Genomic DNA, 27,675 nt, shown 5'->3' on the forward strand with positions numbered 1-27,675 from the left:
CGTGCGAATATTTGGAGAGAGTGAGTACTGTGCACATTGGTATCTGCAGAGGACATTCACAATACCCATCTGCAGTCTCATAATCATGTTCCCCCTCTGCCTTGCAAAGACACTCGACTTCCTCAAGTACCCCAGCATGTTGGGTGTCCTCTCTATGGTCTATATGATGGGTGTCCTTGTGGCCGACTACGCAATGTACGGGCCAAAAAACGATGCAGTCATTGATAAAAAGTATGTCACTTTGGTCGTCTTTATATTTTTCCAATATTGTCCTTTTTTGTCGATATCAATTTCAGGGCGGGTACATAACCCAGGATGAAATCCTCGACCCAAGACAGGTATGAACCATACGGACCTGGGTCGCGGACAGGGGGATCCTGTGCGATCGACCTCATAGTCTGGATAAATTTTCGGTTGAGCAGCTCCGTCTGGCCCATACTTGATTTGGATTTGTTCGATCTGGCCCATACTTCAATTGGGTCAGTTCTGTCTGGCGCATACCTGAAATGAATCTGTTCGCTCTGGCTCATATCCCATCTTCATTCTGTTCTGCCTGGACTATACATGAATTTGGTCTGTTCATTCTGGCCCAAACCTCGTCGTAGGTCAGTTTTCCTCCGGCCCATACCTGAATTGGGTGTGTTCGGTTTGGCCCAAACCCGGTCTTTGATCTGTTGGGTCTAGCCCACACCAAAAATTCATCAGAGCAATACATATTTTCTGATGCGGCCCCGACAAAAAAATACTGTTAACTTCTTTGGAGAGGTAATATTAGAAAGATAGCTCTAATCAGCGTCAAACGAACTATTTGGACAGATCAAAGCCTAGAACTCATTAGAGCTCAATACTGTAGCCAATCCTCGCTAACAAAAAATATTAAAGCCCCGAAATGACCAACTTTGCAAGCATCAGCCGATCTTTAGAAACCAACAATAAAGAGATAGACAATTAAAAATACACTGAAATTCGATTATTGAATACGCTGTGCTTCTTGGATTGGATGATTTTTTGGTCAAAAGCAATCAAAAAAGTGTAAGTAAGTTTTCGGGAGTAAATTTTGAATTGCATAAATTGTCATTCTCTATGTGTAGTTCTAAATGTTCAAGTCCGTATGGCCAACGGCAGAAAAAATCTGTTCAGTTTGGCCCATGGTTGGTCTCGAGTCCGCTATTCGGCCTTTGGTCTGTCTGGTCGGCCCAAATCCTGGGTCTGTTCAGTTTATCCAGGGTTGTCCTTGAGTGTGCTCGGTCTGGCCAACGGTGGGCCTTGGGTCTGGGCGTAATGTAACAGGTCTTAAGTCTGTTTGGTTATCTCCATCGTTAGTCTTGGATCTGTTTGGTCTTACCCAGGTTGGGCCTTTAGTCAGTTCATGGGTCTTTAGTCTTGGGTCTGTCCTATCTGGCCCAGGGTTGATCTTGGGTGTGCTCGGTCTGGCTAACTATTGGCCTTGGGTCTCGTTGATATTTCCCAGCTCTTGAGTATGTTCGGTCCTGTCCATGTTTGTTCTTGGGTCTGTCTGGTCTCAATATTGTTCAGGTTGGTCTGAAAGCGCCACGTCAGCAACAAATTTCCGACTGGCTCAAATTTCTTTTGGATCGAGGTCCTCATCCTGGCCCAGGATGATGTCTTCAACTCAAGAGAGGTATGGACCAGACGAAGCTAGGTCGCGGACAGGGGGTGGGGTGCGACCAAGCTTCTAGTCCAAACAAAGTTTCGATCGCGTTGTTTTGTTATTTCATGCCTGAGTTGCATTGGATCTGTCTAGATCATATCCCAATTAGGTCAATTCTGTCTGGTCTATAACTGAAGTTAATCTGAAACCCCTGGCCCATAACCCAAGGTCGGTCTCTTCTGCTCAATCACACCTCAATTGGGTCTGTTCTGTCCAACCATACCCCGTCGTCGATATGTTCCTCCTGGCTTATACCTGAATATGGTACACTCGGTGTGGCCCATACTTTGTATTTGGTCTGTTTGGTCTGACCCATACCCAGTCATCGGTCTGTTTGGTCTGGTTCCGGCCCAATTTTCGGTCTTTTTGTTCGGGCCCATATCTAAAATTCGGTTTGATCCAAACATTTTTTCTGGTGCGAGCGCGAACCACTTTTTTGTGTTAACCTCTTTGAGTCTGTTCGGTCTGGTTTATATCTGAGTTTCGACCTGGCTGGTCTGAAACCCCATGTCTGCGACAAAAATTCCGATTGGTCCAATTTGATTTTGGGTTGAGGACCTTAGCCTGGCCCAGGCTGATGTCCTCGGCCCACGACAGGTAATGAACAAACGAAACTAGGTCACTTACAGGGATGCGGAGCGACCAAGCCCATAGACTGTAACAAAACTCCTTTCAACCTGGCCCAGCATTAGTCTGGGCAAGTGTCGTCCTTGGGTCGCGTCGTGCTGTAACAGGTCTTGAGTCTGTTAGGTTCTGCCCATCGTTAGTCTTGGATCTGGTTGGTCATGCCCAGTTTTGGCCTTTAGTCTGTTCATCCGGCCAAGGTTTTAAATCTGTTGTATCTGGCCCAGGGTTTCTCTTGGGTCTGTTCGGTCTGGCTAACGGCCGGCCATGGGTCCTGTTGTTATTTCCCAGCTCTTGAGTGTGTTCGGTCCTCTCAATGTTTGGTCTAGCCCAATGTCGGCCTCAAGTCTATTCGGCCTCAATGTTGTTCCGGTTGGTCTGAAAACCCCACGTCAGCGACAAATTTCCGACTGGCTCAAATTTGTTTCGGATCGAGGTCCTCACCCTGGCCCAGGATGATGTCCTCAACTCAAGATAGGTATGGAACAGACGAAGCTAGGTCGCGGAGAGGGGGTGCGGTGCGACCAAGCTTCTAGTCCAAACAAAGTTTTGACCGCGTTGCTTTGTTATTTCATGCCTGAGTTGCATTGGATATGTCTAGATCATATCCGAATTAGATCAATTCTGTCTGGTCTATAACTGAAGTTAATCCGTAACCTCTGGCCCATAATCCAAGGTCGGTCTGTAATGTCCATCCATACCACAATTGGGTCTGTTATGTCCAGCCACACCACGTCGTCGGTCTGTTCCTTCTGGCCTACAACTGAATATGGTATATTCGGTGTGGCCCATACCTTGTATTTGGTCTGTTTGGTCTGGCGCATACCCAGTCTTTGGTCTGTTTGGTCTGGCTCCGGCCCAATTTGCGGTCGTTTCATTCGGGCCCATATCTATAATTCGGTCTGATCCGAACATTTTTTCTGGTGCGACCCGAACCCTTATTTTTTGTGTTAACCTCTTTGTGTCTGTTCGGTCTGGTTTATATCTGAATTTCGACATGGCTGGTCTGAAACCCCATGTCTGCGACAGAATTCCGGCTGGCCCATTTTTGTTTTTGGTCGAGGACCTCAGCTTGGCCCAGGATGATGTCCTCGGCCCAAGACAGTTAATGACCAGACGAAGCTAGGTCATTGACAGTGATGCAGAGCGACCGAGCCTATAGTCTGTAACAAAACTCCTTTCAATCTGGCCCAGCATTAGTCTGGGCAACGGTCGGCCTTGGGTCGGGCCGTAATGTAACAGGTCTTGAGTCTCTTTGGTTCTGTCCATCGTTAGTCTTGGATCTCTTTGGTCTTGCCCAGTTTTGGCCTTTAGTCTGTTCATTCGGCCAAGGTTTTAAATCTGTTGTATCTGGCCCAGGGTATCTCTTGGGTCTGTTCGGTCTGGCGAACGGCCGGCCTTGGGTCTTGTTGTTATTTCCCAGCTCTTGAGTATGTTCGGTCTTGTCCATGTTTGGTCATGGGTATGTTTGGTCTGGCCCAGTGTCGGCCTCAGGTCTGTTCGGGCCTCAATGTTGTTCCGGTTGGTCTGAAAGCCCCACGTCAGCGACAAATTTCCGACTGGCTAAAATTTGTTTTGGATCGAGGTCTTCATCGTGGCCCAGGATGATGTCCTGAACTCAAGAGAGGTATGGACCAGACGAAGCTAGGTCGCGGACAGGGGGTCGGGTGCGACCAAGCTTCTAGTCCAAACAAAGTTTCGATCGCGTTGCTTTGTTTTTTCATGCCTGAGTTTTATTGGATCTGTCTAGATCATATCCGAATTAGATCAATTCTGTATGGTCTATAACTGAAGTTAATCCGTAACCTCTGGACCATAATCCAAGGTCGGTCTGTAATGTCCATTCATACCACAATTGGGTCTGTTATGTCCAGCCATACCACGTCGTCGATCTGTTCCTTCTGCCCTATAACTGAATATGGTTTATTCGGTGTGGCCCTTACCTTGTTTTTGGTCTGTTTGTTCTGGCCCATACCCAGTCATCGGTCTGTTTGGTCTGGCTCCGGCCCAATTTTCGGTCTTATCCTTCGGGCCCATATCTAAAATTCGGTCTGATCCAAACATTTTTTCTGGTGCAACGCGAACTTTTATTTTTTGTGTTAACCTCTTTGTGTCTGTTCGGTCTGGTTTATATCTGAATTTCAACCTGGCTGGTCTGAAACCCCATGTCTGCGACAGAATTCCGGCTGGCCCATTTTTGTTTTTGGTCGAGGACCTCTGCTTGGCCCAGGATGATGTCCTCGGCCCAAGACAGTTAATGAACAGACGAAGCTAGGTAACTGACAGGGATGCGGAGCGACCGAGCCTATAGTCTGTAACAAAACTCCTTTCAATCTGGCCCAGCATCAGTCTGGGCAACGGTCGGCCTTGGGTCGGGCCCTAGTGTAACAGGTCTTGAGTCTCTTTGTTTCTGTCCATCGTTAGTCTTGGATCTCTTTGGTTTTGCCCAGTTTTGGCCTTTAGTCTGTTCATTCGGCCAAGATTTTAAATCTGTTGTATCTGGCCCAGGGTTTCTCTTGGGTCTGTTCGGTCTGACTAACGGCCGGCCGTGGGTCCTGTTGTTATTTCCCAGCTCTTGAGTATGTTCGGTTCTGTCCATGTCTGGTCATGGGTATGCTTGGTCTGGCCCAATGTCGGCCTCAGGTCTATTCGGGCCTCAATGTTGTTCCGGTTGGTCTGAAAGCCCCACGTCAGCGACAAATTTCCGACTTGCTAAAATTTGTTTTGGATCGAGGTCCTCATCGTGGCCCAGGATGATGTCTTCAACTCAAGAGAGGTATGGACCAGACGAAGCTAGGTCGCGGACAGGGGGTGGGGTGCGACCAAGCTTCTAGTCCAAAGAAAGTTTCGATCGCGTTGTTTTGTTATTTCATGCCTGAGTTGCATTGGATCTGTCTAGATCATATCCCAATTAGGTCAATTCTGTCTGGTCTATAACTGAAGTTAATCTGTAAACTCTGGCCCATAAACCAAGGTTGGTCTGTTTTGTCCATTCATACTACAATTGGGTCTGTTCTCTCTAGCCATACCACGTCGTCGATCAGTTCCTTCTGTCCTATACCTGAATATGGTATGTTCGTTGTAGCCCATACCTTGTATTTGGTCTGTTTGGTCTGACCCATACCCAGTCATCGGTCTGTTTGGTCTGGTTCCGCCCAATTTTCGGTCAATTCGTTCGTTTCCATATCTAAAATTCGGTTTGATCCAAACATTTTTTCTGGTGCGACCGCGAACCATTATTTTTTGTGTTAGCCTCTTTGTGTCTGTTCGGTCTGGTTTATATCTGAATTTCGACCTGATTGGTCTGAAACCGCATGTCTGCGACAGAATTCCGGCTGGTCCAATTTTGTTTATGGCTGAGGACCTCCGCCTGGCCCAGGATGATGTACTCGGCCCAAGACAGGTATCGACCAGACCGAGCTAGGTCGCTGACAGGAATGCGGTGTGACCGAGCTCATAGTCTGTAACAAAACTCCTTTCAATCTGGCCCAGGGTTAGTCTGGGCAACGGTCGGCATTGGGTGTGGTCGTAATGTCACCAATCTCGAGTCCGTTCGGTCCTGCCCATGGTTAGTCTTGGATCTGTTTGGTCAAACCCAGGTTTGGTTTTTGGTCTGTTCATTCGGCCCATGCCTTGCGTCTGTTCTGTCTGGCCCAGGGTTGCTATTGGATCTACTCGGTCTGGCAAAGGGTCAGCCCTGGTTCTGTTCGATCTGATCAAGGTCTTGGGTCTGTTCGTTGTGACCCAGGGTCGGTCTTGGTTCTGTTCGTTCTGTCCCAGTTCTTGGGTCTGTTTGGTCTGGCCCAAGGTGACCAGCGTCTGTTCGATGTTGTTCATAATTGAATTTGGGACTGTTCTGTCTGAAGTCCCATGTCTGCGACCGATGTCCATCTGGTCCATGCCCGTTTTGGGTCGATGACCTCAACCTGAGTCTGGACGAAGTCCTCGACCCAAGACAGGTATTGTCCAGAAGGACCTGGTTCGCCGACAGTGGGGGTTCAGACCGAACAGACTCAATTTCAGGTTTGGACCAGGCCAAACAGTCTGTGTTCACCCTGGGCCAGATCGGACAGACATTAGTAAGTTTCATCCTTAAGGCATTCAAATAATCATTTTCAAAACAGATATTGATTCCGAAGAAAAATTTTGCTTCGATCCGAGAAGATTCAAATTACTGATTACTATTTCAGTTATTTCGTGAATTCAAAGCATCATTTGTGTCTTTTTCTGTTTCCAGACCAAGGAGCATTGTAGATCTTTTCAACGCGTTGCCAACAATCATCCTGGGATACCAGGTGAGCGAAAAAACAGAATCATTAGATTTTAGATTTCAGCTGTATGGTCGAAGCTGGAATATTATCTCAAGCGTTAACTTTGGCATTGAATATTACGAAAAAAGTTGTTCTCCTATTACAGAAGTTCTGTGAAATTCCTGCTGAAGAAATTTGTAACTGACCAATAATTTTATAGTTACTCCAATTTTTAGTTATTTAAAGTAACACAGTACTTTACAACTTTTGTCACTTTTGGCTGGCATAGTGTGACTAATATGAGAAAAATCTATTAAAGAACAGTGAGTCAAATTCCACGAAAGAGCTTCCTGAACACGGTCCAATTAAACTGTCAAAAAATATAGCTTCAAATTGTGATAACTGAACCAAAAGTCAGTTAGCATCCGTTAATTTTTTTGGACAAAAATTTAATATCCGCTTTGTAATTCCCTGGTCGAAAATTAATGGAAAAGCTGTAAAAATTTTTGGACAATAATGAATAACATAAACATTTATAAATTTCTAGAAAACAATGCCAAATTTTTTTTAAAAAATTATAAATTTTTTGTCGAACGAATTTAAGTGCTTTCTAAAGTTTTTCTTTAACTCACGCCAATGCCCTATGACATTACACTTATAAACCTAAACATGAAGCCAATGGAAAAGAATTGATAATTGATGGTATGGTAGCTATTATTAAATTACACTGTTTTTGAGGCAACTTGGTGAAATTTGTCATCGTCCATGGAGTTTTCAATTTTTAAAGTGGCCCTTTCTCATTATTGCCCCATATCGCAGTCAGTATTACATTTCACCGTGACATCAAAACTCTTACTGTTCGTCAGAACCATGTGAATTTTCGGCGCATTTCTTGCAACGTTTCAGCGCATTTCAGCACATTTCAGCGCATTATTGTGTAATGTTTTTGCGCTGAACTTTTTAAAAAAAAGTCAGCGCATTTCAGCGCGTTTTTTACATAACATTTGAGAAATTGCTCGACCCGGGATATAGAGTTTTTGCTATAGAGTTGCTATAGCGTGTGCTGACAACAGTGACGGCTTACAAGTATTTATATCACGATTTTCGTATATACAGCAATTAATCGAAATCAGTTTTCAAGTAATTATTTAATACCTGGGTCGGTTTTCGCCGTAAAATAATGTAAGAAAGGCGCTGACAGTCGCTGCAAAAAAATTTTTCAGCAGATAAATCTTACATAACTATCCGCTGAATGTGCTGAACTGTATATTCATCTATTACATTTCAGTGTTTGTCAACCCAATAATTGGATAATTATGTAAGGAAAATATTTTTTATCCGCCGGAAAATACTTTTTTCAGCAGCAGTCAGCGCATTTCTTAAATATTTTTCGGAACATTCATCAATTATCTTACGCAATTTCAGCACTTATCTGACACATTTTTATGTTTTCCTTACACAATTGATTAATTGCAAATTTGGAAAACTTTGACATATTTGCAGTTTCTGTATATTAAGCAGCAACTGACAAGGCTAATCAGCAATGCACCAGAGCAGACTGAATTAAAAAGATTTAAGAATTTTGTAAACTCATAAGATCAGTTTTTGCAGCTGAAATGTATTGCCGCCTTTTTGATTTAATGAAGCCAGCAGCCTGAAGCCAGCAACTATCTTAAGTTCTCTTGTTTTCTTTCAGTTGTTCTCTCTTGCAAAAATATGATTTATCATTTAAAAAGATCAACGCAGAATTTTGATTGATTGATAGCACTTCAGATTTGCATAAGATGGCAGAGTGAACATGTTGACTGCGTTATAAGCAATGGTGGGCAACAAAAGTGCGCTTAAAATGTTTAAAAACGAATTGTGCTGAAAACGCTGAAATTCTCCCATTTTCTGAAGTGCTAAAATTATACTAAAATTGCGCTGAATTTTCGAAATTTTGAATTTATGTAATGAATATGTAAAAATATTTGATGAAATTTGTGAAGAAAGCGCTTAGAATGTTTAAGGACTGTGCAGAAAGTTGTGCTAGGTTTTGTGAGAGTGAAGCGTAGAATTTATGAGTGGAATGTATTGAAAGTTATTCTGATTTTTTGTAAAAATACAACTTGATTTATGTAGGAAACGTGCTGAAAGCGCGAAAATTCTGCTTTTTTACGAAGTGCTAAAATTTTATAAGAATTGAGCTGTAAAAATGCAGTGATGAAATTATGTATGGAATAAGTTGAAAAACCTGCTGCATTTTTGTAAGAAAAGTATTAAATTTATGTAATGACTGTGCTGAAAGTACTGAATTTGGGATTTTTTTCATACCGATATGTAAGAGATGTGCAGACAAATTTGCTAAAATTTTGTAAGAATTGTGTTGAAAGGTGCGGAATATATATTTGTTCAGCCCATTCAATGCCTAAAATAAATATTTCAACACATTCAGCATACTACCCACAAAACTTTCTGCTTACAACCGCCAACATCTGGAGCCGGGTATTTTAGAGCAATTTTGTTTCCACTTAGTTGAAGGTTTTACTGAAAATTGCGGACAGTGGTTATATAACGCGAGAATATGTGTCGAGCATAAACCCATAAACACAACCCATCCAAAGAATGATTTACAGTCTTCTGCATATGCAGATAATCAACGGAATATAACTTTAAAACGATATAAAACAGCTAAAATTCATACAATACTTGGGTACCAAAGTTGATGATAATATGAGCTTTCTTGGCATTGTACAAAGCATTATACTAATCAAACGTTTTTTCCTCAATTTTTTTACAGATTAATACAACTTTTTGTCAATTTTAAGTGAAAAAAATCCCAGCGTTTTGCGTCACACACAAGATAATACGGAACATGAGGCCCATTGTCTGTAACAGCTAGTGAGACATATATGTTTCAGATTATCGGAAATTACTGGGAGAAGTACTCATTTATGTTTTTCTTTTAAGTATTCACAAGTTTTTTAGGTTAAAATTCTTTTCGTTTTTAATTGTTACAAATGTTAATTTTGGCTTTATTATTACATTTAAAAGTATCATCATTTTATTTTTATTGTTATTATTTTTATTATTAATTTTTTATCATTATTATTATTATTATTATTATTATTATTATTATTATTATTATTATTATTATTATTATTATTGTTTTTATTATTATTATTATTATTATTATTATTATTATTATCATTATTATTATTAATGTTACTATTATTAATTTTATTATTATTATTGTTATTATTATTATTATTATTATTATTATTATTATTATTAACATTATTATTATTATTATTATTATTATTATTATTATTATTATTATTATTATTTTCATCATTATTATTATCATTATTATTTTTATCATTTTTTTTGTGATACAGGAGTAAATAGAACTCAGTATCAGTAACCAAGAACTATCATATCTACTTATAAACACTTAATCTTTATGTTATCTATTTTTTGTCTATGTTTATATTGTTAACCAACTGGAGCGGATTGCTCAGTTCATGCAACCTGTCTGTTAGAACGTTATATCGTTAAAGTGTCATTGACACCTTATAGAGAAGTGCAGACGAGATAGAATTAAGAAATGATTCAGTCGCCTCGTGGCTCCTTAAACATTTCTGCACAAACCAGTTTTGATATTCAAGTTACTCCAAGGCATATAGATACTTCCATAATTAACGCTCATAATTATACACCTTCACACAGCAAAAACATAGATTCCACCAACCAACTGGTTTGGACCAATCCAATACATACATCACTAAATCCTCAAATTACACGTCAGATATCCTATTCTGAAACGTTACTTCACATGGCGCAGTCAACAAAAAATCCATTAGAAGTGAACCCATTTTGGGAATCGGGAGCAACACCCCTTATAGAGTGAAAACAATGGTTTTAGACACTAAAAATGGCGATAATGGAAGTAGACAAACTACTGAAATTAAAACCACAGCCAACTTATTTAATCTACCCTACACTCCCTACATACGAAGAAGAACTAGAAGGCGAAACAGACGAACAGACGAAGAAGGCAGACAAAGAAAACAAAGAGTCGACTTCTAGAATGAGTGTAAAGTCAAGCAAGAAAAGGAGCGTTAGTTGACAGAATACCATTGGATGAGGCAGATACAAAGACTTAAAGCCTTATATATCTATCACTGGGAGCAGAAGCAAGAAGAACATGCCACCAGAACAAACCACACACACAAATAGAAAAATGCACCACACACGAATTAGTACACGAACTCAATAACACCTTCACAATTTCACGGAACACTACATTCGACAGATTCAAATTCTTCAAATCCTTGCAGCAACCACATGAATCACTCGAAACATTCTACAGCAGAATTCGCAAAACAGGAGTGATAAGCAAATTTAAAGATCTGGAAGAGGATCTAGTAAAAGATCTATTCATCTCAAACAAGACAAACACATCAATCCAAATGGATTTATTATCAGAAGTTCGTACACTACAACAGGTGTTAAATTTCACAATAAACAGAGAGAGAGGTCAAGCTAACCAACAGGAGATATTAAAGGCTCATTCAAGCAAAACCAATTGGTCAAAACTATCATATTTCAGGAACAACCCACGCAACCCAACACAACAAAGACAATTCAAACAAACAATACTACCAACACCAACATCGGGCAAAATAGAACCAGGTTTTGAGTAGGGCCAACCGTTCATCAGAAATCAACTCAACATGTGCAAAGCACAAAATTTCACATGCCAAATGTGCAAGAAAACGAGACACTACACATCATTATGCAAAGCACCCATGCCCAAAAAGAGAAACCAGCCATACCCAGACAAGAAAACAAATATTCTCCGCAACAACAATTCCAACAAACACGCAGAGTCCGTCTCATTCAAGAAGAAGAACAAGAAGAAGAAGAAGAAGAAGAAGAAGAAGAAGAAGATGAACAAGAAGAAGAAACGGTAGACGGAGAAGCAGCATTGTACGTCAAAGTACTTATGGAGGATTGGTCATCTATCAACGTTGTACGACCAACTGGTTTCAGGGAAATAAAAAATGTTTCATTAAACAAAGACATAAGTGGGGAATTCTGGCTCAAAACAAAAAAAATCGGAATTCGGAAATCGAATGGTTAGCCGATACTGTATCGCCAAGACCGTTTATGCATGAATCCAATGAAATAACAGCCAAATACCCGGATACAAAAATATCCAACTTTACGGAAAAAAAAACAAAGTATAAATGCTTCAATAACCAAGATATTCAAATGAAAGTAGTAATGAACGTAAATCTCAAATCAGGATCGTGGACAGAAACAAACTGCAAAATTCTACTAGTGAGCAATCTTCCACAAAACTTTATGAGACGAGATATCCTTCACAAACTTGGAATACATCTTACAGCTTCAAAACCAACTGGTAAGACAATTGGATTAATATCTGACACAACGATGGAACAAAAAATAATCAAATGGATATTCAAAAAATATCCACACTTATGCACTAGATTAGGTAGATCAAAAAACCACATGGCAAAATTAACATTCAAAGATAATTTCAAACCCACACAGCACAAGGGAAGAAGAGTACCACTACATCTATTAGAACGAGTAGAAAAAGAATTAGAAAATCTAATCGAAGGTGAACAAATAATGAGATTAGAATAATGTTCAGACGAATATTTCATAAGCCTAGTGGTAATAACAGTGAAAAAAGACAAATGTGTCAAAACAGCATTAGATTCAAAAGAATTGAACGATGCAATCCACAAAAACAAATACCAAATGCAAAGCATAGACCATCTCACAGATGCAGTAGCAACCTACGTTTCCGAGTGGAGTACACAAAATGGATTATTCTACTTTTCAAAAAAATACTTAAAATACGCATATATTCAAATACCATTAGACCCACAAGTACAAAAACACTGCAATTTCAACATACTAGGACGGAAAGCAACAGGAACATACAGATTCCTAAACGATACAGGAACAGCGAAGACGAAGCGGACAATCCAGAAGATCAACATAGTCTACTATCTCCTCCAGATATACAGGCAAGCGGCACAGCGGACAATAACCAACTGCTACAACTGAACTCTGACAGCGACAACTCAGAAAACGTTCATCTCTCCAAAACACAGAAAAACTTCACGCCAACACGTAAGATACACCCATCTGAAATACAATTTACGCCACACACTTGCACCACAAGGGAAAATCATCGAAGACGGAGCAATCACCGGTTACTCACCACACACAATCACAATAGACACACCATTAAAAAAAACACAGTAATCAGAAAAAAAGACTTAGCAGTCGTAACCGAAAAAAAACATTACCAAAACCACCAATTATTGAACAAAAACCACGTCTAATACACATGGTCGCATGTAAAACGGTAAGCGAATATAAAAGAAACCAAGAAAAAATTAAAAAGTTCTGTTTAGAAGAAGCCAAGCAACAGAAGGCCACGGAAATTAACCCATCAACTTCCAAAAAAAAGACTAACTGGACGCCAGAAAAGGTTAAGAGGTAGCCATCAAGAATCAAAAGCGAAAACAACCGAGTAGAAAGGCAGCATCAACACCGAAGAAAACAACCAACTGGTTCAAAACCGAGACGTCACGCAAGAGAACCAGAACCCCTAAGTAATCGCCAGGCGAAGAGTTCCAACAAGGAGCAAAGCATGCAGCTTTACAAAGTAGTATACAATTTGATGCCAACCGGTCATTCCTCAAAATTGACAAAGCCATAATTCTACAATCAGAAAACACAAGACATTTCGATATCGACACTGATTCAAGCACAACCCATAACATCATAGCAACAAGTGATCCCACTCTATTCATGATAACGTCACCCGACAGCCCACCAATTGGAAACGAAAACACAATCAAACAACAAACATTCACTTAACACAAGTCGACACCAAAAATTGACAAAGCCGTGAACAAAATCAAAGCAACTAAACCGGACTCCTCAAAAAAACACTCCAAAAGAAGTATTCCTGGACAACCAAACACCAGAAACAACAAAAAACACAAAATACCCCAATGAAGAAAATATTGCAATTAAAAAGGAACGTGAAAGAATACGAACCGAACAAGCAAACAACATTTGCATAATCCCAACAAATACAAACACAAATACCCAACTGGAACAAAACATCAAGGACACAACTCAAAAACAACACGACTCACCACCAAACATTCCCACATCATTTCATTCACTAAAGAGCAGCACAACTTCACAAGAATAGAAAACCCCACCAGTGTCACTGGTTTTAGATGACATTTCGGATGTAAACTCGGAAATTTTAAGGGAATTAGATGAAACACTTTGAGAAAGAGTTTCATACAGTGGAGGGAGTGTGATACAGGAGCAGATAGAACTCAGTATCAGTAACCAAGAACTATCGTATCTACTTATAAACACTTAATCTTTATGTTATCTATTTACTGTCTATGTACAAATTGTTAATCAAATTGAGCGGATTGCTCAGTTCATGCAACCTGTCTGTTAGAATGTTATATCGTTAAAGTGTCATTGACTTCTTATAGAGAAGTGCAGACAAGATAGAATTAAGATATGATTCAGTCGCCTTGTGGCGCAATAAACTTTCCTGCACAAACTAGTTTTGATATTCCAGTTACTCCAAGGCATAAACAACACTCATAATTATACACCTTCACGCAACAATAATATAGATTCCACCAACCAACTGATTTGGACCAATCCAATACATCCAATACATACATCACTAAATCCTCAAATTACACGTCAGATATCCTATTCTGAAACGTTACTTCACAAATTTTATTTTTATTATTTTTATTATTACTATTATTATTTTTATCAGTATTAGTAATATTAAAATTTTTTTATTATTAATATTGTTTTCACTGCTGTTATATTTATTATTATTAACATTAACAATACTTTTTTATATTTATTAGTATTAATTTTATTATTATTATTATTATTATTATTATTATTATTATTAACATTTTTCTTTTGTTATTATTATTATTTTTATTATTATTATTATTATTGTTTTTGTTATTGTTGCTATTGAAAATGTTTCTATTATCATTTTTATTATTTTTATTATTATTATTATCATTGTTATTATTATTACTAATATTATGATTCTTTCTATTATTATTATTATTATTATTATTATTATTATTATTATTATTATTATTATTATTATTATTATTATTATTATTATTATTATTATTATTGTTATTATTATTATTATTTTTATTATTATTATTATTATTATTATTATTATTATTATTCTTATTATTATTATTATTAATTTTATTACTATTATCATTATTATTATTATTTTCATTATTATTATTATAGTATTAGCATATTTATTGTCAGTATTACTATTGTTGTTATCTCTATCAATATATTTGTTATCAATTTTTTGATTTTTTGTTGTTATTGTATTATATCTATTAAGATTACTGAGATAAAAATTTTGCACTGGAGAACAGAAACTATATAAAAAAACGAATTAAAAAACCTACAACCATAAATTATATAAATAACGTTGCATCTATATAATTAATGTCACCAGTTGAAGATTTGTATGTTGTTTTGTTTAAAGCCTGCAAAACAACAAGTATCGTTTGATTTAAAAAAAACCTGTGCTAAAGTTTGGAAGAAAAAAATTATATCAATTTACCGTTGCTCGTGGCCAAATGAAACAGTTAATTGCTGTTCGATTTTCTTCAACAATCTTAACAAAATTTGGAGTGGAATATCTCAATCAGATTCAGCTAAATTTCAAAAAAAGTACATTTAGCGAACTCCTCTCGATCAACTCGGAACCGCATATTGTTTTTGTTTACACAACGCCAGACATTGTCGTTCATCCGCTAGAAAAAGCAATAATTGCCATTGATAACCTAGAGGGTTACTCAGCATAAAGCCTTAGGTGTTTGACCTCTTGTACTCGATTTTGCCTACATACAAAGACCACATTGAAGTTGAAATAGTCTATGAGGCTGAACAAACAAAGCAGAGGAAATTAACGCCGCAATGTAGATGGGGAGAATGAATTAAAACAAATAAGAAGAAAATTCCCCGTAACAATTAGAATCCCAGTTTTACAGTGGGCCCACAGAAGTTGGATCAATTTGCATGTTCAATTAATTTGGCAAAGATCTCGCTAAAGGTAATTTTGTGTCTGGCATGATTAGCTCCTACTTCCTACCTCCAGAGCTTCTGATGTATCAACCCCATAATAGGCGTCAAATACCCAATCAATCGCATGTAGGGCAGCGCGAGTTTAAAAGAAATCAGTCGCGCAAAATTGAACTTCGAATTGAAAACTGTTTCTTGAGTTTGTAAGAACAGAACGAGAACGCACCCTTCACATTAATTATCCTCAACTAGATCAACAAGCTGTTGGAACTCTCATCTACAAAACTGCCCTTGCAATATCTATAAAAGAATAAGCGTTTCACATCGCTCTGTGAAGCAAAATCGAATGAAAGAATAAAAAACCAAAGCCAATGACGCATAGAATCTAATGTACCTACCCAGTACATGCGACAAAAAAGGCAGAAGAAAGCTTTCTTGAACTAAAAAAAAACTCCAAGAAGACTGAACAAATAGAACATCAAACTTTCATAAGGAGAGAAACACATCAGTCAACAACTCAGAGCTAGCTAAGGGAAGTTTGGGTTGAAACAGCATCAAACTCAACGAAAACTTAGTTGTTACCTGACACTGGCTTCCACGATCGTTCATTAATATCGAGAAGGCTCAGGAGCTCAATTTCAAAATTCTTCATGCAATAATAATCCCATACAAAAAGAGAAATGGAAAACAGATGCCTCAACAAAAAAAACATACAGCGCGGTACTTCATATGGAGCTGCACTCAAGATCGTGGACAGTGGAAAAATGCAACGTGTTTTTTGACAATTGAAAAATTATAAAATTGGCGGAAACATTTTATCAAAACTCGGCATTATGTTGAGTGCTAAAAACTCATAAGGTTAGATAGTTCAATCACTATCACAGAAAAGAAGTTACTTAATGAATCTTTTTGTGTCCTCAAAACGCACTAAACATGTTTGTTTATCACTTTTGCTATATTTCTGTTACAACTTTCCGCTTTTCCCACGAAAATATATTTTTGATTAATGCTCCTTTAACAAAGAGAAACTCCAATACCAATCATGTTTGGATGTGAACAACTCATTCACCCGATGAGATTTCTTTTTTTAAAAAAATGTCAGATTATCAGAATGTCAAAAAAAAACAAATGAAAACACAACTTTCTTCCACGGCAAGCTACAGATAATTTTATATCTGATTGAGAATTTAGACAACGTATGGAATTTGGAAGATCACAGTTAAATTACACGCTATATCAGAAGCCAAGCAAAATTTTTGTAACCTTGACGCTAAAGTATATAAGATCAAAGCTTATTTTTAAGTATTTAAATTATATCAGACCTACGTTTTGAAAATCTATGTTAGATCTACGCATAGAGGCAAAATTATGTAAGAACTACGCTTACAAACAGCAGTTCTTTCTTTTCAACGCCCCAAGCGTTGATCATACAAAAAAAATCAACGCATTTATCGCCAATCTTACATAATTTTGCGTTTTTTAGCGGTGACACCTTGACCAGGGTAGTCCAATGTGTAATTTACAGAAGTGTAACAAAAATCCGTTGGGTGGGGGGGGGGGGTAGAAGACCTTGTCTCAATTGCAGTTGCAGTTGCCCCACCCCAGTAATTTATGCGAGTCTTTTTACAAAACACGTAACATTACAAATTAACTTTTTATGTAAAAAATTGGTACGGACGCCGGAAGCTGCAAATAATATGAACCCATTAAGCTTGGGGGGGGGGGGGGGGAGGGGGGGCAAACATACTATTTCAATTGTCAAAATGCATTTATACTAGGAAAAACTAAAATAAGTTCGTTATCCTCGCTTAATTATCTATTATTTGGTTCGGGCGTCGCACCACTTGTCCTCTCCTTGCCCTCATCCACTGGGGGGGGGGGGGGGGGTCGCGCTTGGATAGATTTCTGTTGTGCACAAAACCTTACAATCGAAATGGACTAATCAAAGCGCAGGCCAATATTCGGTTTTAATTCCGATTTTTTGTAATGCTCCTCTGCGCCAGTTTGGCTGTACCTTTTTCATCCGTTAAGTCCATATAAGGAGCTTTCAAAAGTTGTTTGTTGCAGTGTATGACCAATGGCTATCCAGTGTTTGGCTCCTTTTCCAGTCCTCGTTTATCCAAATATCTGGTGTCTATTCTGGGCAGCGTCATCATCATGACATCCATCTACCTCCCAGTTGCCACATTCGGATACCTCAAAAATGGACAAGGGGTATGAACAATTATGGGAAACCGTTTTCCCCTCTTTTCGCCACAAATTGAAAGTTTATGATTAATAGACGCAAAGCGATAGCTGGGGCTATTAGCCCTCTCTTGGCATTTTGTCTAGCTCTGACTTTTTTTCGATTCGAAGAGGAGTTATGGTGATCTATTTAATTAATTGGTTTATTTCCTGAAAAAGGATGTAAAAGTTAATGCCGCACGTGTTAAAGCCCTTAATTTCAGCTTTTTTGTTGAACAAATTTGGAGTACGCAGAGATGATGGAGTGGTGGTTTTGTTCACACCGGTTTGCGGAAAATAAGAAAGAAGGTCTGAAAAAAGATCTAAGCAAGCAATTTTTTGGAGACTTTGGGATTTTTCAAAGGAATTTATTAACTGAAACATTAAATAATAACTTTAAATTTAATAACATAAATTTTTCGATCAAAGGGGGCTTTTATCAGACATACTCACCCATAATTGTACTTTTGGAATCACTTTTGACCGTCGGAAACAAATATTACACTTGTAGATGCAATCTTGATGTTTTTTTTTAGTTATTTACGGCTTCAAACGTTTTTTCATCGTTTTTCTATCCTTCTTCAATTTGTTTTTGTGCAGCGGGAATTTCTTGATAGATGTCAATCTTTTGTGTTATTGACTGATCAAAATGTTATTTTAATTTGATTGACATTAAGTTTTATTTGGTGAGGAAAATTTGGATAAGATTAGGCCTTTTATTTTAAAAAAATTATGCATATTTATATTGTTTTTCTGATTATTCGGGTTTAATTACTTATCGTATAGTTTTATTGTATGGGGTGAGGTAATACAGAAGACATCTGATAGGTCAGTTTTCACTGAAATTGTTTTGTTTCTGAGTTTTGTTTTTTATTCATTTTTTAATTTTTTTAGCTCTCTAAATGTTTATATCGTTCAATGGGTCATGTTGGTAGAGTCCGATTCAATACAAGTGGTTGTACAAATTATCCGTAGAAAATATTTTGTGATCTCAACAGTGAACTTCAACAGAATTTTGTCAAAAAAATTGATACCTCCAATCAGAATTCGAATTTAATTTGTTAATAGTTTTCGTCCTTTTTTCCGTTTTTATAGCTTTATTTGGCTCCTTTTGTTTTTTCCGCTATGCAACACGTCAGTGAGTGAACAAAAAATTATTGAAAGATCTAATGAGAGCCATAGCATGGAGCAACAAGTTGTGAAGAATTTTTAGAAAACTATTATTGCTTTTCTCCAGTTGTTCATGAAATGGATATAGAAATGGAATGACAAGAAAACAGTTTAATTTTTTAAAAGATTAAACTTTGGTGTGCGTATAGAGTTACTTTTGCAACGAGCCGAAATGGAAATCTTCAGGAAACCTACTCGACTCTGGTGTGTCCACACATTATAATTTTTGAAGCCAGATTCAGTAGTGATTTTGGTCAAGCCGATGCAAGATGTGGATCAAAAAGGGAAAAAATTTGCGGTGTAAACTTTTCACTCGATTTTTCAGGTTGAAAGAGAAAGCAGTAATTGATCAAATTTTTGCTTTCTGGATCGTGATTTTTGCTGAAGTGCGGCAACTTAATTTTTTTGTTTTTCAAAATTTTTGAAACTAATTTATTTTTGGTGATTTCCGAGTCCATTTCAAGCTTTAGTTTTCTCTCTAGTTAAGAAAAGTCTTGAAAAGTCTTTGAATTGTTTCTCAGGACTTGTCATGCTAATTTCATTCAATTCAAAGAACTTGAAAATTGTATTTTTGCTCTGTCTTTTCTAAGATCTGTCCAAATTTATTTTGATATTTTCTTGTGAATGAAAAATGAACATCAGGTAGTGATTTTAACTACAATTGACTAGTAAGCGGAGCAAAAAGCGAGCAATATTGTTTCAAGATGCTTTAAAATCAATTGAGAATCATTTCTGTTGTTAACAGTGAATTTTGATACGCGCGGAGAATTCACTTCTGTTTTTGCTGTTTTCTATACATTTCCTGAATAAAACGTTTGAAAGTGGATGCGTGTGCTGTCACAATAACTAATAGCAATTGTTTGAACTCAAAAAAAGGAAACTAATGATTTCAATACTCAGACGCTATTTATCTCATAAATTATATATTTTTTTTTAAATCTGCCTGCTCTTGCAGTTCTTCTTATTGCACAGCAAATTAGTCTTCCCTAATGAGAATCTCACTCAACTGAAGTTGTTTTCTGAATTTACATTACTAATTTGAATAGAAATCAAACTGCATTAACGAATTTTACACCATTTGTTTAAAAAAGTATCTATTTTTTTCTCTTTCATCGGACTTTTTGTCGTCCATTAAGACAATTTCTTCGTGGACAGCTTTGAGTGGCTCCTTCGTGAGTAACAATTTGAGCAGTTAAAAGTTTCGATTCATATCTAATGGTTTTCACGACTCTGATACAACTTGCGTTCATCGAAATTTTCGTTTAAACTGTGCAGCTTTCTTAATGTTGCCTAGTTATTCTGTCGCTTCTTTCCATTAAAGAAAAATTTAATTGGCCATTTTATATGTCAGTTTTGAGGTAATTTTTCATTCAATTCAGAACTGAAGGATTTGACTGAATTGATAGAATTTGTTTCCGAATATAATTAGGTTCATTTTTCGCTTTCGCTAATTCTGGAGGTTGTTTCACATTTTCGGTCACTTAGTCTCGTTAATGACATCACCTGCGTTTCCCTAGTGGGTCATGTATGAGTTCATCCAATGGTTTTATCCATAGCTAACAGTTCTTTCGACTGTGACCATTGTTGAGGAAAAATTTGTTTTTTTTCACATTTTGTAATTATTTTTCTTTGTTTTATAGTCACAAAAATTAGGTCTAAATTGCTCTCAAGTAAGGCGTAGTTGTTTCGCTTTCACTTTATAGGTTAAATGCTAATATTTTTTTTGACTTTTAAAAAATTTGTTTTCACAATATTTTTGAACTTTAGTTTGTTGTCTCCATTTCTCCATTTGTTACCAATTTTGTTACGTGGTAACCAAATTTTGCTTTGATTTTTTTCATTGATTTAAACCTTTCATCTAAAAAATATTAGAAGGAAAAGAGGAGTTAAGATTTTTTTACATGTTTATATGACTTGATACCACCTATTTGCGACGAAATACTGTGAAGCCGTTTTGTTGTCCTTTTTTTCGTATCTCGGTGGTTTTCCATAAAATTGGCGTCTGCTTTCTAAACTCTCATTGTGTAAACGTCCTCCGCACTTGAGGTTTTGGAGTTAACATTTTTATTAGCCCTCTTTTCGACAGATATTTAGAAAAATGAAATAAAAATTAAATAAATTGAAATTCTTTTGAGTTCTGTTTGCTTTCGCGGACATCTTTAATAATGATTTGTTTTTTTAGAGGATGCTCTATTAAGTAGACTAATAATTAATCAATTCTATTCTATTAATTCTATGAATTAATTCTATAAATGTAATTCAGGACTGGTCCTGCTATGTGTTTCGGTTTTTTCTTGACAATTTTTGTGACCATACTACATCACGATCGCTTCCAGTCTGATATTTGTTCACTCATTCCTGCAAATTCGACTGAATTAGGTGACAAGTTATTTTCCACTTTTGGAGGAGCCTGTCTTTGGTCAATTGCGTGGTTCAGTGTTTGGTCAAAGATGTCTTACCACATTTTCAAAAACGAATTCTTCGCTATCAAAGTGACTTTTCTTCAGTTTAAAGTAGATAATGTCAACTGAGTTTTTTTTCATTCTATTTGAATCTTACCTGAGAGCAACTAAAAGATAAGGCCATAATTTGATCAGATTTCTAATAGAAGTTCAACAATTCAACAATTTTTAAAAAGATACTGCAGATCTACGACGCGCTTGTGGATATTTTCTTGCAAAACGCCAGCTATGGTTTTTATTCTCCTTGCAGTTTTTCAATGCTATATGGTGTTTCAATCTACTGCCCAGGTTGAGGTGCCGGACGGAAGGGACCTCTGTTCATACCCATCACACAAGGTGTGTTTCCAGATCAAAATTACAGTGTCTGGGATTTGGTTCGAGCGCACAATAGTATGATCACAGGTCACTTCGGCCTGGGTATGGTCTGATCAGGTGTCATTTGCGTCTGGGTTGGTTTTAATAGAGTTTGATTCAAGCGCACAGTAGTGTGATCAGAGAAGATTTCTTGTGCCATTGGGTCTGATAAGAGACCAAAGTGAGTGCAATTTTTCTGTTGATTTTTTAAAATTTTTTTACTGAGAGTTGTTGCCTCTGCCAAGAGGCAACAAAAAAGCAGCAATCTGATCAGAGACACATTTAGAATTTGATGGCTCTAATCAGAACCGAAAGGGTCCAGCTGATAGCAAATGACGGTCCTCTTAAGAGGAAATTTTGGTTTACTGTAGACAAAGACTTTTCTTATGGAAAGCTGTCTTAGTTCATCCATTGAGTCAGAAATAAGCACTGATGGTCAACTAAATACATTTTTTGTCAGCAGTTTGTTTTTCTTTACATTAGCAATATTTTTAGAACTATCATCTCTCTTAGATGAATTTAATACTGCAAACATCAATTTTTATGAAAGAAATATATTATAGCAAAAATGAAGAGATTCGTTCATAGTGAAAACCATTCACTGATCAGATTATTTCGAGCGCCGTTGAGTCTGCTCAGAGGTGATTCTGAGCGCAAAAAAAAGTCTGATCAAGGTGACTTTGTCTGATCAATAATTTGAGCCCACAATCGACTGGACTATGGTCTGGGTTTGTTCTGGGCCATGGTCGCACAATTGTCTTGACAAGGTTCTGATCAGAGACAACTTCGAGCGCACTCCAAGCGCATATGGTGTTTGCAGTGCACTTCAGTTTGATCAGTGGACACCTGGTGTCGGTGGTCTGATCAGAGGTTTCTTTCGTCTAGCATGGTCTGATCAGAGCCCGGGTTGTCAGTTCTTAGCAGTCATACAAAAATCATATATGATGTCATACAAGGCATATGCTATTTCCTAGTACCATGACCTTTTATGGTTACCGGGAATCATATATGACCTTGTACGATTACCGGGACTTTTGTAAACCGGCTTCCCGGGAAGTCATTTCCGGATGGCACCTCAACCTGGGTGGGGTGCTTTGTCGTAGTACGCTCTATATAATGTATAGGTTATTATTCGTGCGCGTTTTGCAGGCAAGCTGTTGTGCAGGAAAATTTGACCTGCCTGCACAATCAAGTTAATTTTACCAGCATTTTCAAAACCTAAAAGTTTTTTAGAGCGTATTTATATACTTGTCTTTAGGCAACAATGGCATAATCAAAATGATGATACACCAAAACTATGAGAACAAAGTTTTATGTCTTTATTCAGTGGAGTGCTGTGATATCTACATAATGATTGTTGATAACAGGTTAGTGGTAATATCCTGTTGGACTATGACTCGAGTGACAACAAAGTGCTGGTGGCACAGATAGCAGTTTTGATTGCAGTCATGATGTCATACCCCACTCTCTTCTCTATCACAAGGTTACATCCAACATCTTGTATTGCAACCTCTCATTCCCCTTGTTATATTTAGACTTCTTAGACCAATTTTTGAAAACTACAAGTTTTTTAAGAAGTCAAACAATATCTTATACCAACAAGGCCCAAACACATGCATCGTACAGTTATAACTTGGCATTACAAACTCAAATCTTGCTATTTTTCTTTTAAAAATTAGGTTATTAGGTTATTGTGTCGTTGAGTTCTTGTGCAGTTATTTTACTAATCAAAATTATGTCTGGATTAGTTTGGTTACAAAAGAGAGAAAAACTGTTTCCTGAAACAGTAATAAATATGAAATTAATCAGTTTTACAGGTTTTTGGATGAATAAATATTTCCCTTTCCTCTTAATCCTATCGAGGAATGGAATTAAGAGAACTGTAATGGAACTTAATTTCTCATAGAAGGGTGCCAGTGAAACAAAACTTGATAGCCTTAAAATCTTGCCAAAATTTTTACCTGTCGTTACGCGGAATCAAAACTTTGCATGGGTTTCGGGAAGCAAGATATTGGCAGGTCAACTTAGAGAGAGTAAACAAGAAAGATTGGATCTATTCTGTTCCCCCCCAGTGTTTTTTATGACCCCCAGTTACAAATTATATGTTGTTATACAACACGTTACTATGTAAGAAAATAGCACGTGCGCGTGGGGGTCATATATGATTTATGCTCACTTAGCTGGGGGGGGGGGGGGGGGGGGGGACAGAATAGATCCGAAAGATTAACCATCACGTCGAGACATAACAAGTTGTAAAAATTAAAAGGCAGCATTAAACACGATGCAGTGCGTAATCATAATACTAAGCAAGAGTTCGTCAACTGTGCATCTGTAATTTCATGTAACAATATTCGTGGCAATTTAGCCTATTTTTGCTCCACTTTAGCACCCGAGTGACTGTAAGATCCTGCAAGATTAACATCCTCTTTCAAGATCTTGCAAGATTAACATATTTTTGCAAGAATCTTGCAGGATCTTGCAAGATTAACATATTTTTGCAAGAATCTTGCAGGATCTTGCAAGATTAACATATTTTTGCAAGAATCTTGCAGGATCTTGCAAGATTAACATCCTCTTGCAAGATCTTGCAAATTAACATCCTGTCTCGACTAGGGGTGTTAGATGTGATATGATAGACGCTTAATTAAAAGAATTTGCATCATGTAGTTTTTTCATGTCTTTCAATATAAAAATTCCACACTTAGCTTGAAAGTTCATGGCATAACTTGAATAGATCTTCTGAATAAAAATAAATTTAAGGGGGGGGGGGGGGTCAAATGAAATCGACTCAGGAATTGCTCCTGTGCATTGAAGGCTATATTTTCTTCTCAGGGTGAGTATAAACAAAGTGTGGGTGAAGTTGAGACGATTGGATGAGGATACAGACAACTGTGGTGTACCACAAGGAAGAAGGAGTTGGGTGAGGAGGTACTCAATAGCGGTTTTGCATTTTGTGATCACTCTAGCCGTGGCCATATTTTTGCCTAACATCAGTGTGGCTGCCTCCTTCACTGGATCTCTCTCCACCTTCTTCTACTTCATATTCCCAGGTTAATTTACTTCCCGTACCTAACGCTAAGGCAAATTCAGTACTGAATCAAAACGAAACTCAGAACGTTATCAGTACTGATTCAGAGTCTGATTGAGGTCACATATTGCCCTGAATTTGTCTGATTCAGACTCCTAATCAGGCTCTGATTTTTCTCTGATTCAGACTCTGATTCAAACTCTGATTTTTCTCGAATTCAGACTCTGAATCAGCACTGATTTTTCTCTGATTCATACTCTGATTTTTCCTTAATTAGGGAAAAATTATAACTATGTTTGTGAGCCAAGCTGGTTTTGTTTTACAATTGCCTTCGCTCTCCGGTCCTTAAAAATATAAATTCATACAATACCTGTAGAAAATTTTAAAAAATTATAAATATAGAGTGTCGGAAATTCATTCAAGCATTGCTGTGTCAAAATAATATCTTAATTGAGTATTCCCACCGCGTGACGCTAAGTTGATTATTACAAGTTAACAAGTTACCAGTTCATATTTTTTAAATTTCAATTATAAAAAACACATCGAGAAAATGAAGAGAATCAGTAAAATGTCGAGAAAATTAGCAAGGACAGAAAAGGAGCAAAGAAAGGTGAGACCATATTACCCACGCTCTCTCTTCCTCATTAGCTTTCTATTGTTCTTACCTGAAAGATTTGAGGAGAATTCTTCTAGCTCTTGTTTTGATTTTCAATAAATATGCCCTGTTATTTAGAAAATTCTCTTATTCCATTACCGAAGCTGACAAAGTGATTACCAATATAGGACTTGTAGGAAATAGACTTTTTGGACACTATGGTATTGAGGAAGATAGAGGAAGAATACCTGTCTCTTAACTTGTCTCACTTGCAGTCCACTGCTCAATTTATCTTCTTCCTGAAATAAACAACCGGATGGTGGGCAGATAACTGTTAAGTACTACTTGGAAGTCGTTCATAGTCCAGATAGTAAAAGTTATCTGCCGACCATCCGAGTCTTTATTTCAAGAAGAAGATACATTCGTCTGAATTTGATTTGAAGGAGTTTGAAAAGATACGAATACGGCTCAGCTCAATTCTTTATTTTGGTGTTTAACATCCTATATATAATTAGAGAAAACTAGGCTTAGAGAAAAATTATCGTACTGACGTTTGCAAGGGCTGTAATGTGGAGTTTTTAATGGTGTGTTGTTTCAGGCCTTTTTATGATTCAATCGACATACGTGAACGAGAAGCAGCAGTTTGTGTATCCAAAAGACTCAAAATCAAAACACAATCAACTTGATCGAAACTCATTCGGTGCTGCCTTCGAAGAGTGGGAGGACAATTCGACATCCTCGCAAGAGGAACGAATAAGGGAGATTGATCGACAAACATCAAATAAGAAAGCCTTCATATACGATGAACACCTGGCCACCCAATCAGAACCCTACTCTCAGCGGTATTCAGTTTTCATGCGCAATAAATACAGAAACGGTGCAGTCTCTTGGACAATGCGAGTGACTGGAACTTTCTTCTGTGCTTTTGGTCTGTTTGTTTTTGGGTTGGGTGTTGCGAATGCAGTCATGTCTGTTCACAATTCAGAACCATCCAATATAGAGTGTCCTAATTAATAGAGTAATAATTTATTGAATCCTGCTCCATTTTTTTGAGATGAGAGACATCAACAAGATATAATAATCGCACAGGGATGAGCTTTAGAGGAGTATACCTGTTCTATGGTCCTCTACCATTCACCCCATAAAACTTTCAAAGAGAATCATTTAAATTTCAAGTTTGCAATAAAACAATAGCGGTGGGTGTAAAGAAGCCTTGAATTGATTTAGAAGTTAAAAATAATCGCAGTTTATTCCTTGGGAATATTTATGTAGATGGTTTTCTTTTCAGAGGGACCTTTTACTGCAGCAGACCAAAAAATAATTTTTGTTGTGTGTTATTTTTTATTATTTACATTAAGTTACCCAGTTTGTGGTGCGCTACCCAAGTCTGCTCTAATTGGATCGCGCAGAGTGGGGCTAAAGCAGGGTCCAGCGACAGCGTCTAGTAGCAAGTTTACGGGCTGCAAACTCTGATCAGGGTCCCATCCAGAGTCTGCACTGACTGGTCATCACAAAAAGTGACTGGATATTCTGGAGGTATAGTCTGGATAATACAAGCACACAAATTTCCACAGCTTTTGCAGTTCGTTAAAAAACTATTTCCAGAGTCTGAGTGGGCTCATGAAAACCACTGGGTCCAGTTGTAGCAATCAGGTCCCTTAAAAAGCAATACTTATCCCCTAAAGAGACTTCTTTTACACAAAGCTTGCGCAATTTATGTCAAGAAGTCAAAAGTACGCTGAAGACCAAATTTTGTTTTGTGTAATTGAAGTGGACATCTTGGTAAACAAAGAAGTACTTGTTTTCGATGAGGTGTTAAAGAAGCATAAAACGAGTGCATTGATTTTTCTGAAACAATATATTATGCCAATTGTTACTGCTAATTCGATGGTTAAACATTTTGTCGAGGTAGTCCAAATGCGCGGCCGAACTACACCAGAAAACCTTAAGGGAGCAACCCAAGTTGGTCTGTTAACCCCACATTTTAGTATCCAAGTAGGATTGACACCCCCTGTGCCCGACTCAAGGAAGTCTGGCGCCATGAGCAATCAAAGAGAGCCTGACTGAAGCTGATCAGAGCTGGCATGGGGAATATTAAATTTAGTTGGCTAGACGTAACCAATGTTACATAGCCAATGTAAAACTTT

At 37.6% G+C, this 27,675-nt stretch overlaps 1 protein-coding gene across 1 annotated transcript; it reads left to right on the plus strand.

Annotated features, from left to right (window-relative positions):
* LOC142344160 (sodium-coupled neutral amino acid transporter 7-like) lies at positions 1–26,562 on the plus strand. The gene is made up of 6 exons (XM_075395685.1): positions 1–231; positions 6,534–6,591; positions 17,764–17,910; positions 23,273–23,388; positions 24,738–24,955; positions 26,127–26,562. The coding sequence occupies exons 1-6, from the start codon at positions 86–88 to the stop codon at positions 26,540–26,542; spliced, it is 1,101 nt and encodes a 366-aa protein (XP_075251800.1). The 5' UTR covers positions 1–85; the 3' UTR covers positions 26,543–26,562.
* The last annotated feature ends 1,113 nt before the right edge of the window (positions 26,563–27,675 follow it).

The sequence above is a fragment of the Convolutriloba macropyga genome, chromosome 8 (assembly GCF_964194025.1).
Source record: "Convolutriloba macropyga chromosome 8, txConMacr16.3, whole genome shotgun sequence".
In the NCBI taxonomy this organism is placed as follows: Eukaryota; Metazoa; Xenacoelomorpha; order Acoela; family Convolutidae; genus Convolutriloba; species Convolutriloba macropyga.